Raw genomic sequence first — 15,107 nt, 5'->3', positions numbered from 1 at the left:
ATAATGCTTCTGTGAGATTTGCATAAGAGTATTTGTGTGGATAAGGTTTTTAATTCTCTTGGGTACAGACCTTGTAGTGGAATCACTGGATCATATGGTTACTTTATGTTTAACTAGTTAAGGAACTATTTAACTGTTTTCCAAAGCAATGGCATGGTTTTCTATCCCCATCAGTAACATACAAAGGTTCTAATTTCGTTACCACCCAACCATTTACTATTTTTGGTCTTTTTGGTTCAAGTTATTTAATGGGTATAAAGAGTATCTAACTGCGGTTTTCATTACATTTTACTTATAACTAATGATGTTGAATAGTTTTTCATGTGTTTATTGGCAATTTATATATTTTACCTGAAAACATTTCTAAGATTCTTTGCTCATTTTTTTAAAAATATTTATTTTTTTAGTTGTAGTTGGACACAATACCTTTTTTTATTTATTAATTTTTATGTGGTGCCGAGGATTGAACCCAGGGCTTCACACGTGTGAGGTAAGCACTCTACTGCTAAGCCACAACCCCAGACCCTATGCATTGTTTTTATATGGAAATACAACTGATTTTTGTATGTTGATCTTATATCCTGCAACCTTACTAAACTCATTTATGAGCCCTAGTAGGTTATAGTTTTTTTGTTTGTTGTTTCTTTTTAAACAGGGTCTTACTATGTTGCCCAGGCTAGCCTAGATCTCAGAATTCTCCCATCTCAGCCTCCCAGGCATGAGAACATGTACCTTTACAACTGGCCTCATATTTTGTTTTGTTGTGTAGTTTTTGGATTTTTAACATCCAAATCATGTCATCTACAAATATCTTCACTACCTATTTTCCAATCTAGATATCTCTTTTCTTTCTTGCATAAATTGCCCTGACTGACATAGAAATGTCAAGAGTGGAAACCACTGTCTTGTTCCTGATCTTAAGGGGAAACATTCAAGTGAGAGCATGAGCCAAAGATATGACAGGCAGTTAGGGCAGGGACCTCAATAAGTGGCAGATTCCATGTTTCTTGCAGCTTCTGGTCATTAACTTCATTGGAGTATGTGCCAGAATCCTCAGTCACACCCTGAGCTACACCCTGAGCCAATCCCTGAGAAGTGGCTATGATCAACATCCTGTTTGGATTAGGAACCCCTGAACACCAAGTGTCTCATCCTGATTGGATCTAGAAACTCCCCTCCCTAACGTCATTAGCTAATACTCCAAGCAAAACCATATAAATCTCTAGACAGTAGCAACTCAGCAGTAACCCTCTTTTGGAACTCCTCCCCAGTGGGAGCTTTGCTTCCTTTCTGGTTTCTTAAATAAATTTTATTACTTTACTCTCATACTCCCTTCAGTTTAGCTACTCAGCAGTAACCCTCTTTTGGAACTCCTCCCCAGTGGGAGCTTTGCTTCCTTTCTGGTTTCTTAAATAAATTTTATTACTTTACTCTCATACTCCCTTCAGTTTCAGGAGACAAAGAACATACAGATCTCTGTGTCTCTCAAGTCTTTCTCCACTGAGATGATATTAGCTGTGAATTTTTCCTAGACACTCTTTATCACATTAAGAATTCCCTTATATAACATAATCATTCTTACATGAAAAAATATCTCTCTGGTTGTAATGTGGAAAACAGGTTAAAGACAACATAGGCAATATATAGAAAGTTTACAAGGGGTGTACCCCTGAGTATTCAATGGTACATTTATGAGTTTATCCTGAAAAAGTCATCAGATAAGAATAAAAAGTCTGGGAGACATTGATTGAAAATTTACAAGAGGAGTGATATTAGGAAAGATTCACTTTCTCCTTCAAAATATTTTATTTTGAATGATTTGTTTTATAATAGGCATGTAATGCTTAAAATCTCAAAAACCAATACAGCAATTTCATTTCTGAAAAAAGAAGGTTTCCTTCTACTCCTATTTTGTTGCATGTTTTTATAATGAAGGATGTCGAGCTTTGTTACATGTTTTTTCTCCATCTGCTAAAATAATCACAATTTTATTCTTTATTAATATGATGCATTATTTTGACTGATTTTCATAGTTTGAACCAACCTAGAATTTCTGGGGTATGTCCCACTTGGTCATGGTATATAATCTTTCAGATAAATTGCTGGATTTAATATGCTAGTAGTTTGTTGAGGATTTGCACACCTATATTTATAATGGATTTTGGTCCAGAGTTTTCATTCTTTCAAAATCTTAGAATATATTTGAAAAATATTTCTTCTTCTTTTGAAGTGTTTGTGAAGTATTGGTGTTAAACCCAAAAATATTTAGTGAATTCATAGTGAAGTCATTTGGTCTTGAGCTTTTCTTCACAGAATTTTTATAATATTATTATTGCAAATTTAATCTCTTATTATAGGTCCATTCAGATTTTTCATTTCTTTTTCAGTTTTTTATTTTTAAGTTGGTTTAGTAATTTGTGTTTTTCTAGAAATCTGTCCCTTTCATCTAGGTTATCTAATTGTTGATATACAGTTGTTCACAGTATCTCCTTATAACCCCTTGTATATCTGTAAAGTTAGTAGTAATGTCTTTTCTTTTATTCCTGATTTTAGTACCTGAAGTCCCTCTCTTTTTGCTTGGTTGGTCTAGCAAGAAATTTGTCAATTTTTTAATCTTTGCTAAGAACCAACATTTAATTTCACTGATTTAATTCTCAACTGCTTTCCTATCCTTTATTTCTTTAATTTCACTCCAATTTATATTATTTATTTTTTTAACTTTCTCTGGGTTTATTTGCTTATACTTCTAATTTCTTCAGATAAAATATTAAATTATTGACTTGAGATATGAACTACTTTTAAACAGGCATATATGGTTATAATTTTTTTCCTTAAGTACAGTTCTAGCTAAATTCTGTAAGTTTTGGTATATTATGGTTTTATTTTCATTTAATTCAAAGTATTTTCTAATTTTCCTCATGATCTTTTCTTTGACCCATTGATTACACAGGAATATATTGCTTAAAAATTACTGTGCATTCTATCCTTACTGGCCAGAGTTTATTTTTATTTTTCATATTTTCTATTATAAAAATGTTTTTTTTTTCAGTTTCCCAAAATTAATACTATAACATAATACCAAATAAGCTTTTTCAGACCATCTCTCTTTATGTATAATCACTGTTGTATCCCTTTATTCCTCCTTAAGCCAACCTTTATCACACCTCTTACTGGGGCCCTATTAGATGACACAGTCCACTTATTCAGCTATCAATATTGAATAAGTCATGCCTAGGCACTAAAGATATAAAAATAAATAAATAAAAGTGGGTCCTTACCCTCAGAAACTCAGCTTGTGTGAACATGCTTATCAATAGGCAACTATAATACAATGAGATACAAGGAGAAACTCAACCTTGTGGGAGAGAAAAGACTGAATGGTTTCTCAGAGATGGCACCTGCCCTGTGTTAAAAGGATGAGTTAATCAAAATATCTACTCCCATCATGAAAATCAGAGGGAAAAAAATCATGCAATTGAAGTTGTCCATTGTACAGTTGAATATATCATATACCTAGAATTTAAAAAAAAAAAAAAAAGTGGCTTGAGTTACAGATTCACAAGTCCTAATCTCTTACCTCTTGGATTTCATCTGGAACAGTTGAATCCATCAGTCTGAAGAGCAAATTTCGAAGTGGACCTGCTTGCCTCCCAAGAATGCTGGTAGCTACCCCTCCCGCAAGTGCAAGAGCAAGGTGATTAGAAAGCAGCTTCAGGCACAGCTTGAGGAAATTGTGGTGTTCCCTGAAACCAAATAAACTGCTATAAATGTTTGGAACCTAAAAATGCATGTGATATCCAATTCAGGTAACATTTCTTCTCTTCCAAAATTTTATCAACTTGCTGAGCATAGTGGCTCATGCCTGTAATCACAGCCACTTGGGAGGCTGAGATAGGATGATCACAAGTTCAAAACCAGCCTCAGCAGCTTAGCAAGGCCCTAAGCAAATAAGCAAGACCTGACTTTAAGTAAAATATTAAAAAGGGTTAGTGGTTACATACCCATGGGTTCAATCCCTAATACCCTTCCTCCAAAAAAAGTCATGACCAACAGAAACTTTTCTAAACTATTTTTAGTTGTACATGGATACAATACCTTTATTTTATTTTATTTATTTATTTTTTATGTGGTGCTGAGGATCCAACCTGGTGCCTCACACATGCAAGGCAAGCACTCTACCACTGAGCTACAACCCCAGCCCCGCAAGAGAAATTTTTAAAATACGTTTTGTGAAATTATGGATAACCTTTAAAACCTAGAAGTTATTAAGAATAAGTTTATCTCTTTCCTAGCTTATAAAGAAGTTTCATATAATTTATGGAAAAACAAGGAAGTCACATTTCAAAATATAACACACAAACATAAAATACATAGCTATTTATAACATACCTTGATGAAGGGAAAGGAAGAGGAGGAATCTCACTGTTTATTTTATCACAGTATCTCTCAAGAAATGAACGCAGGTGTGAGAAGGTACTCTCTTCAAGATCTACACAATAAGGTCGATGCCATGCAACAACTTGTCTATACAGAAGCATAAGAAAATCATGAATGAACTTCAAAAGGAAATTTCCATACAAGATTAAAAAAACAAAACATAGTAAGGCTGAGAGATTTCAATAAGATACACAGAAAACCTTCTGTGCATTCTAATCTTACTGGCCAGAGTTTATTTTTATTTTCTGTTTTGTAATATGAAATTGGCTTTTTTAAGTTCCCCAAAATTAATACTAAAAAACCCTTCATTTTAACAACTGAGAAAAAACAAGAATTTACTGTCTTTAAAAAGAAAATACAACTATGTGTTCTGAACATTTGGATACACATTCATCTGAAAGTAGAGGGCTGAGTCACATGATCTATTAAATTCTGGTTCTAGCATCTATAAAATATATATTTCACTTAAGAAAAAGTAGCCTGATTTTATAAAGCGATATACTAAGATCTATTAAAAGAAAAACTCCTGAAGCCTCTTGTGAAGATTTGCAAGATTGTGGGAAACAACTACATAAATATAAAATGGGAAGCTGCAGATTTAATATTAATAGCAAGTTATTTATATTTAACTTTTTTGGCTTTTGTTTTGAAACTGTAGATTTAATATTAATAGCAAGTTATTTATATTTAACTTTTTTAGTCATAAATATTTTAATTGATTAGAATATCATAATAAATGCCCTCTAAATCAAAGGTCTAGAATACAAATATAATATATTCTAAGTTGTAAATCATTTCATATGCGGCCACAAGTATCTGATACAACATAAATGTCCCTTAAAACTCAATCTTCTACTAATGACTAAAAGTCACCAATCAATTTAAAAGATATGGTTATCACTTAGGAAAAAGCTAAATTTCTGCAAAAAATACCTTCCTTAACTTAAAAGTATTGCCACTGTTTGGATGAGGGTGGATGGATTTCCCCCGCCCCCCAAAAAAAACAATCAGATAAAGGCACTAAAGATAAACAACTATTTTAAACCCAGAGCCTAGTTCTGATCTTATTATTTAACTTCCTCTTGATATGACAACATTGAATTTTTAAAAATTATTATCTAGGGATAGAGATGAAATTCAAAACGCTTAGAAGACAATTAAATTAGCTGGGTGCAGTGGTGATACCTTTAAGCCTGATGACAGGGAACCTCACAAGTTTGAGGCCAACTTTGGCAACTTAATAAGACCTGTCTCAAAATAAAAAAGCAAAAAGGGCTGGATGTTGCTCAGTAATAGAGGACTCCTGGATTCAATCCCAAGTAAGGGGCAGGAGGACAAAAAGAAGAAAACAATTCAATTAAGAAACTATCTTGGGGCTGGGGATGTGGCTCAAGCGGTAGCACGCTTGCCTGGCATGTGTGCGGCCCGGTTCGATCCTCAGCACCACATACAAACAAAGATGTTGAGTCTGCCGAGAAGTAAAAAATAAATATTAAAAATTCTCTCTCTCTCTCTAAAAAAAAAAAAAAAAAGAAAGAAAGAAAGAAACTATCTTAAATATAGGGTATAACTTCTTGCTTAAAAAACATATGTAATCTCTATATTCAAATGAAATCTAGATGTCATTTCCAAACCAATACTAGAAATGTCAGAAGGACATTTTATAAATAAAATACAGTTATTTCTGTTTTTACTGGTGTTTCTACTGTTATAAAAACAAGAATTTTTAAACAAAAGCATCTTACCTGTCTCTAGGGAGAGCAGTCCATGCCAGGCTATGTGATGTTCCAGCTGAGATCTGCTGAATAGCTATGCCATCTAAGCCACTCACTTTCTTTGGTTTAGTAATAGGACCTGTGGAATTTCCTTGGCCACACTGTCCCATTGAGTTATTACCCCAGGCATAAACTTCATTATCTAAAAACAAAACAAAGTACAAAAGAAAATTCTAACTTAAATGTAATATATTTAAGAAAGATAATTACTAATATTATTTCTTTAAAACAAATGAATTTACCATGAGAAAGAGCCAAACAATGACTGTCTCCAATAGAAATGTCAACTATTCTTGTGGCAGCCAATTCTTCAATAAGCTTGGGTCTCAAAGCAGTAGCTTCTGAAGAACCACAACCTAGACAAGCCCCACAGCCCCAAGCATAGACCTGAAAAAACAGAAATACACTACATTTAAGTTCTGGAGACAATTAGTCTGTAGTTTAAATTGTTTAGTAATAAATGTCATATATCAAACAAGAGTATATTTGATACTATATAATAACTTTCAGTTACTAGAGTAATATTTACTATTTTGATCATTTTAAAGATGGTCACAGTGATCACTGTACAGGTGGACACGCAGAGCCAGGCTGAAAAAAAAAAATTGGTCATAGAAAAAAATGAAAAGATCTGAAAGATTCTGTTAAACCTACTACTGATTGGCTTGTATTTTGTTATATTTACCTAATCGTAGCAACTTTGGAAATACTACCTTAAAACATCTCCTTTACATGCTTCTACTCTGCAGATGAGACCAAGATTAGACCAAGGTGTGATAATATGGATTAACCATAAATGTTCAGAATTTAGTTTAAAAACTACCTTACCTCGCTGTTACGATAATTTGAATTTTTTAAAAGGATAACATTTGAAGCAGTAGTTGACATAGTTCCCTCTGAACATCTTCATTTTCATTAATTAATACCAAAATAATTACTGACTATTTAAAACCTCTGGACAAACAAAGGGTTGCATAAGAAAGAAGATGATGAAATGATGACTGCCAATTCCCAAAATGAATACAATTAAAACAATCAGCAAACTGAATATTTTTTTTTCTTCAATGGGTTTTAACAAGATCACACAGACTCTACTCTTTATGCCATGGAGTTTGGGTTTTGTTTTTATTTTTATCTTACAATTATTTTAAGAAAGACTGCTGCTAAGAGTTACTTAAGCCTCTTCAACAACAACAACAACAAAAAAAACATATTTACACTAGTTGCCAAAGAACTTACTGAAGACAATTACAGAATGCAACAAAATTCCAATAAAGTTAAGAGATTAGGATCTAAAGATAAGGAAGGTGAAGTAATATATAATCAAAATCATCACTGAAAATCTAGGGTTGGGATTGTAGCTCAGTAGAGTGCTTGCCTAGCATTGTGAGGCACTGGGTTTGATTTTCAGCACCATAAATAAATAAATAAAATAAAAATTCACTGACTACTAAAAAAAATTTTTTTAAAGAAAATCTAAATCACTCACAAAGTATAATATAGTATAGAAATTTAGTAAAGGCCCTCAGTTGAAATTCTCTTGTCATGTTCCTTCAGTTGAGCACCAAATTAAGAATATTTATCTTATATTTAGGGATCAGATTATTCTATACAAAAAATATACACCCTATCTTTAAACATAAAATTATACTTAGTATAATGGTAAGTTACCACTGAAGAGTCCTGAGGGGACTGACACAGAGTGAGGGAAAAGCAAATGCTGATCCTCACCTCATGCTCAACAAGTATAATTGTAAAAAGAACTGCTCTTAACATTTAAAAGAATTTCTATCTCTTTCACTTTTTTCTAAACATAACTTAATGTACACATGATACAACTATTCTATATAGCAAATAATTTGAAGTTCCTCAGAATTCAATGTAATGGATTTCCTGCTTATGATTTACCACCAACCAACAGGCAAATGATCCTCAATAGTTTATACAAAATTTCAATTCAAATAATCATCTTACATGATCATTTGTAGGCAAGAGAGACATTATTTTCCCTCATATAAAGAAGCAGATAGGGCTTGGATTGAGCCTCAGTGGTAGAGCATTTGCCTAGAATGTGTGAGGCACTGGGTTCAATTCTTAGCAGCGCATATAAATAAAGTCCACTGACAACTAAGAGAATATTAAAAAAAAAAAAAAGTAAGAAGCAGATAAAGCTCAAGGGAGGGCTGTAATTTGCTTGTGACTATACATCAATTAAGCTTGCCTAGTAGGCTTGAGGCACTAGGTTCAATCCTCAGCACCATATAAAAATAAATAAATAAAGTAAAAGTATTGTATCTATCTACAACTAAAAATTTTTTTAAAAAAGAAAAATAAGTGAGCATCTTCTGGCTTCAATCCATGGATTCTTATTACAAAATTCATAGTGAGAAATACGTAAAAGAATTTTTTAAGGCAGCAACTGATTAATGTAATTAAATACAAGGTGATGAATAGTTGGAGTTTTAAGACATAAGGCATTTCAGTCTCTCAAAAAATAATTAAATCATATGGTAATTTCAGCTTTGCTGCTTATCTGCCTGGTGAATTAATCAGAAAAATTTTTTATACCACTGGTTAGTACATAACGGGCTCCTACAAGTGAAAGAATAAGTGGATGGCTCACTTTTTCACTGTTATTGGGTAGACAAATGGTTGCAAATATTGTCAGTCTATCATCATACTTGGCTTCTCTTTATCATCACAATCAATCAGAGGCAGAGCCGATACACACATGTAAAAAGTTCAAAAACTTTAAAGGAATGATAAAATTGACTACCCTAGGCCTGAGCAACCTATTCCTCAGACAAATAAAACCATACCAGATTATTTTAATAAAGAAGTGTTCTGTTTACCCTCTGTTTTGATCATCCTCTTGCCTTTTAGTCTGTATCACTGGTTTCACCAAGATCTAATCTTGCTTTCCCTGACTATCCATGATTTGGAGGGAAAGGGTTATGGAGTACTGAAGACTAAACTATATATAAAAAAATCAACTAATACAAAAAACAAGGAACTGAAGAAAAATTTATCAGAGTCACAAAGGCTAGATCAGAAAACCTAGTTCCTCATTGGACATGGTGGCCTATCATCTCAGCATCAAGAGGCTGAGGCAGGGACCAGTATGGTGGTGCATACCTATAATCCTAGCAGCTCAGGAAGCTGAGGGAGGAGGATCATGAGTTCAAAGCCAGCATCAGTAACTCACTGATACCCATCTCCAAAGAAAGTATTAAAAAGGGCTGGGGGCGCTGGGGGCTCAGCGGTAGAGCACTTGCCTTGCACGTGTGAGGTTCTGGGTTTGATCCTTAGCACCACATAAAAATAAACAAACAAAATAAAAGTATTGTGTCCATCTACAAATACACACACACACACACACATATAAAATGGCTGGGGATGTGGCTCTGGGTTCAATACCTGGTACCAAAAAAAAAAAAGGCTGAGGCAAGAGGATCACAAGTTTGAGGCTAGCCTCACTTTCAAGATCATGTCACAAAATTAAAAATAAAAAGGAGTGGGGGTGTAGCTTGGTCGTAAAGCACTCCTGGGTTCAATTCCCAGTACAAAAAAAAACCCGAGAGAGAGAAAGAGAAAGAAAACCTAGTTCCTTCTTAGATTCTCTACTTCAAAAAGGAAAAATATTTCATTTTCGTAAGTTATCTAAAAACTTATCTTTTAAATTTGAAATTTAAATACAATTGTTACATTTTAGTTACCTAGTCCTCTGAAATACTCTTTTATGTTCATTCCACAGTCCTACCTGCCCAGTTGATGTCAAAGAAAGTGAAGATTGGCTCCCAGCACAAACTTTACGAATAAACATTCCTTGTAAAGCTTCAATAACTTTTGGTTTATACACTCTGTTGGTATCACCATGGCCAAGTTTGCCTATAAAAACAATTACATTCAAGTTAAAGAATTCAATGTTTAAAGAGCTTCCATTCTTTTTCTAAGTACTAAGGTTGATAAAGCGCTCTAATCTTTCCATTGCTAACCTGACAGATGTGGGAAGCTATGTTTTCTAATAGCAGAAGATGTTAACAAGTGAGCATTTTTTGCAGAGCATGGTGGCATACACCTATAATCCCAGAGACTCAGGAGGCAAAGGCAAGAGGATTGCAAGTTCTAGGTCAATCTCAACAACTTAGGGAGACCCTGTCTCAAAATAAAAAGGAGTCGGGGTTTAGCTCAGTGGTAAAGCACCCCTGGGTTCAGTACACAGTACTTCTCTCACACAAAAAAGGAGCATTTATTTTGTTGAGAGAAAGTTAACAACAAACAACTAATAACCTTTTGTTTTGAATGTCAAACAATTAAAATCACTTTATAGAAACAGAAAAGTTATTTTTCTTTATTTCTCCGGCATAATACACAGGTTCTAGACAAAAAAAATGCATATTCATGTAATTTAAAACTTAAAAAAGATTCAATAACTCATGAAATAGAAAAATGGGCAAACCACTATAAAAGAAAAATAAATGCCCAAAATAAAAATGCAATCTCACTAGATATCAAAGAAATACAATTAAATGATACCATTTCATTACAGAAATTAACTTTTAAACTATCTTAATTTTTATACATACTCTTATAAAGAGATATGGGCAAGTGAGCAATCACACTTCTGGTAGTTATAAACAAAGATTTGGTCATTTGATGCAATGTTGTATTTAATACTGAAAAATTTGAAAGCCATCTACATATTCAGTAACGAGAAACTGGTTTTATAAATCATAATACAGACACATGAAAGAATACTTTGAGTCTTTTTTAAAAATGATATAAAGTTAAATTGCTGTAGAAAATATATTCATAAAATACTGTTATATAAAAACCACCAGATTATAATCTATCTATGGAATACACACAGGTCTACTTTGGTGTATGAAAAACATCTATGCAGGGAATATATGTAAATATGTTTATAAACATGTTTATATACATATATATTTTTTAAATCTGTCTACCAAACCATTAATAATGTTAAAAGTACCGTTAGTAGAAGCACAGTTTATTTTAATTTTTATTTATACTCATCTGCATTGTGGGTTTTTCTACACTAGGCATGTATAACTGGGGAAAAAAAAAGAAATAAAAGGCCAAAGCTATCCATAAATAATTTTTTACATACCATTGTCTCCTCCTCCAAAAGACCATACAGTTCTTCCATCTTTAGATAAAGCAATAGTATGTGAACTGCCACAAGAAACCTCTCCTACATTGCTAATGTCTTTTACTAATGTTGGAATGTTACGGCTATTACTGTCACCATGACCTTGGGTAAAACACAAACAACAAAGAAATAATATTAACTCTTTTTGTCTAAGCCATCACTTCAAAAGTAGAATAAAAATTACAAGCTATTTTTAAGTGCAAATAAATATAAAAAACAGAATCACTTCTAACATCATCTCAACCAGTCTTCCAGGTTACTCCCAAACTGGCGCATACAAGCACTTCAATGAACCATTAGAACATTTATCTATACTCCTATCTTAGTACTAACATTATTCTGTCTTGTACCATGCTCATGTCAACTTATTTTCACAACGTAGTAGATTATAAATTTCATCATCATGATGGTATGTTTCTTATCCCTAAAATCCCACGGTGCCAGGTCTTAATAGGTAAGTTCTTCCTAGATTTAATTACATTTTAAATATAAGTACAATAATCTAGGTATTATCTATAAAATTATCTTCCTCTGAGTGTAATGACTAACAAAATTAATAGCCTATTAAGTCTATTCTCCTGGTTGGTGATGTGGCTCAGTGGTAATGCACCTTGCCTGGCATACAAAAAGCCCTTGGTTTGATCCCCAATGGTGCCAAAAAAAAAACCAAAACTACTCTCTCTTACTGTTTCCCAATAATCATAATCATTTCTGGTTTTCTGTGATAATATAACTTCAATTTTTAAAAAATATCTTACCTAATCTTCCAAAGTCTCCTTCACCCCATGTATATAATTCTCCATCCTCTGTGACAGCCGCGCTATGTCTGTATCCAGCTGACACACAAACAACTACCTACAATGCACACAGTGAATTTGATTAGCACACAGACGCTAAAACTATCTGTTTTTAATCCCATATACAGACAATTTAGAGATATTAATATTTACAACTCAACCAGGAATTGCCACGTACAGATGTGAAGGCTGTACTCAGGATAAGGGTGACTAGCTAAGCTGTCAAGTCACAAAAAGTCACTGCAAAGGCTAGCAGGAGCCCTGAAGATGAGTCTAATCACCTGCAGGAATACAATCTCACCAATCAAGTCTTTATTCAAAGTTGGAAAGAGGGTAACACCCATGAAACAATGGATGACAATTTTTCAAATATAAAACCTCTAGTCCTGGTTTATCAAGAAAAAGTCATTACATGATAAGGATAACTTTCACAAAGGCATTAACTATTACCAATAAGAAAGAGCAAAAGCAGTATATTAACTTATAATAATTAACTCCTGACATACCTTTCTTTTTAACACCAAGGACTGAACCCAGGAGAATTCAACCACTGAACCACATCTCCATTCCCTTTTTTTCTTTATTTTGAGACAGGGTCTCACTAAGTTTCTGAGGCTGGCCTTAAACTTGCGATCTTCCTGCCTCTGCCTTCCTAGCCGCGTGGATTATATGCATGTGCTTCCATACCTGGCTGCTCCACATCTTTTTAAACTCCAAAACTTAGAACTCACTTTATAAAATTCAAATTTGAGGTTCAATTAAAAACATTGAGCAATAATACTAAGCTAGGAAGTTTTGAAATTTTTATCTGCAAAATTTAATTTTAAATGTTGTGACAATTTTCCTTCATGATGCTCATACTATGCTGTTTTTAATTGGTAATGTTTCCATTATAAAAATGGGGCATTTGGGCTGGGGTTGTGGCTCAGTGTCAGGGCGCTTGCCTAGCATGTATGAGGCACTGGGTTCAATTCTCAACACCATGTATCAGTAAATAAAATAAAGGCCCACTGGCAACTAAAAAAATATTTTAAAAAATGCGGCAGTCAAAGGAATATAAACGGCTGGGGATATAGCTCAGTGGTAGGCCCTGGGTTTACTGCCTAGAATCACAAAAAACAAGAATAAAAAAAATCCAGAAAATTCAAAGGAATAAAGTAAAGAAATGAAATCAAGGAAGAAAGTAAGTATCAGACCAGAAAAATACAATTTCAAATCATATTTATCTGAAGTTCTTTATTGCCTCATATTCAACATTTAACAAGTATCCTCTGAGGCTTTCAAAGTAGAATGTTTTGAGGCCCACTGCCTTTGGGTTGATCAGTAAGCTATAATACTGCAAGTTATTTATTCATTTCATAGTCTCTCATGAAGGAAAAGTGTGATATTTGTAAATCTGGTCTAAAATTAAAACTTACAAAGATCTTTTGATTTAAGAAAACTTTCATGGAAAGAATGTAATCATTTAAGTGAATATAAGTTCATCTGTTTTCTTTAAAGAGATATAAAAAGAGGGAATCTACACAGCTGTGGTTGTGGCTCAGTGGTGGAGCACTTGCTTAGCCTGGAGGAGGCTCTGGGTTCAATCCTCAACACCACTTAAAAGTAAATAAATAAAATAAAGGTCCATTAACAACTATAACAAAAAAATATTTTTTTTTAAAAAAAAGGGATCTGTGTTCAGTTTCTAATGGTGCCAATTATTTGTGTGAAATTCTAGGTAATTATTGAACCACTCTAAATGCTTCCTCATTTAAGCCTGCTAAAATGCCACCTCCTCCAAGATTATCCCTGTCCCCATTATCTAATATCACAACCAGTCCAAGTTAGTCTCTGTTACACTCCTCAGTTTTCTTCTTTAATATTATCTGAAAGTATTTTATATTATTTTATTTATCTCTACCCTGAAAATTAAAGTTCTATGAAAGCAGAGACCTTTGCTTCTCTTATTCACTGCTATATATCTAATGCCTATAACACTGCCTGCCACTTAGAAGGTAGTAAATATTTGTTTAATTAATGATTCTTAGTTTCCCAATCTGTCAAATAGGGGAAACTACCTCATAAGAATAAGAATTATTCTTATGAGAATACAAGAATTAAAACTGAGCCAGGCATAGTGGTACATGCTTATAGTCTCAGCTACTTTGGAGGCTGAAACAGGAAGACAGTTCAAGTCCAGAAGTTAAAGGCTATCTTGGACAAATAGCAAGTCCTCAACTCAAAACAATGAAATAAAATAAAATAAACATTTATAAAGAATTAAAATTGAGGCTGGAGATAAAGCTCAATGGTAGAATGCTTGCTTATCATGCATGATGCCCTGGGTTCAATTCCCAGTACCTCAAACTAATAATAATGATGATGATGATGTATGTAAAAGTACTGTGTAAACTATAAAGCAGACACACAAAATTTAAGCCGAGAGAGAGAGGGGCAGGCAACTTCATAAAGAATACATCAAACTCTGAAAAATATTATCAACAATAATACCACTATATCTAAGTACTTTCAAATCCAGAAATATATCACATACCTTTCCTTGCAGAGGTCCCTGAATAAGTTTGGGATATTTCTGTGTTGAACTATTTCCATGTCCCAGTTTTCCATAATCACCATCTCCCCAACTGAAGACTTCTCCTTCTGTTGTAAAAGCTAAAGTGTGACCATCAGATCCTTTAGAAGATGAGACCTTTTTAATGGACCTGTGAGGCTCAAATGTTAACTTTTTTAAAGTAGACTGATTATTAGAATCTCCAAGCCCGAGTCTCCCATAGCTGCCTTTACCACAAGCTCTGACAGAACCATCCGTAGAAATGACAAAAGTGCAATACTGTCCAGCTTCAATCTATAAATGAACAAACAGAATCACAAATATAAAATGCTTCTGTGATCATCAAGTAAAAAATTTAAGGTTGTTTTATC

General features: G+C 33.5%; 1 protein-coding gene across 11 annotated transcripts in view; it reads right to left on the bottom strand.

Moving 5' to 3' along the window:
- Positions 1–15,107, bottom strand: part of Herc1 (HECT and RLD domain containing E3 ubiquitin protein ligase family member 1) — a 200,628-nt gene that overhangs the window by 126,157 nt on the left and 59,364 nt on the right. For all 11 annotated transcript variants that reach the window (XM_058573360.1, XM_058573368.1, XM_058573363.1 and 8 more), the window contains exons 5-12: positions 14,719–15,030; positions 12,144–12,240; positions 11,344–11,487; positions 9,973–10,100; positions 6,455–6,599; positions 6,183–6,354; positions 4,390–4,524; positions 3,578–3,743 (exon numbers count right to left, since the gene is read on the bottom strand). In XM_058573360.1, the coding sequence (XP_058429343.1) occupies positions 3,578–3,743; positions 4,390–4,524; positions 6,183–6,354; positions 6,455–6,599; positions 9,973–10,100; positions 11,344–11,487; positions 12,144–12,240; positions 14,719–15,030 (1,299 nt within the window). The remainder of the gene's footprint in view (positions 1–3,577; positions 3,744–4,389; positions 4,525–6,182; positions 6,355–6,454; positions 6,600–9,972; positions 10,101–11,343; positions 11,488–12,143; positions 12,241–14,718; positions 15,031–15,107) is intronic.

Source organism: Marmota monax, unplaced genomic scaffold (genome assembly GCF_021218885.2).
Source record: "Marmota monax isolate L192 unplaced genomic scaffold, Marmota_monax_Labrador192_F-V1.1 WCK01_AAM20220418_F8-fsc00078, whole genome shotgun sequence".
Lineage (NCBI taxonomy): Eukaryota > Metazoa > Chordata > Mammalia > Rodentia > Sciuridae > Marmota > Marmota monax.
Note: the sequence above shows the minus strand (reverse complement) of the source record. Positions and strands in the feature narration are given on the sequence as shown.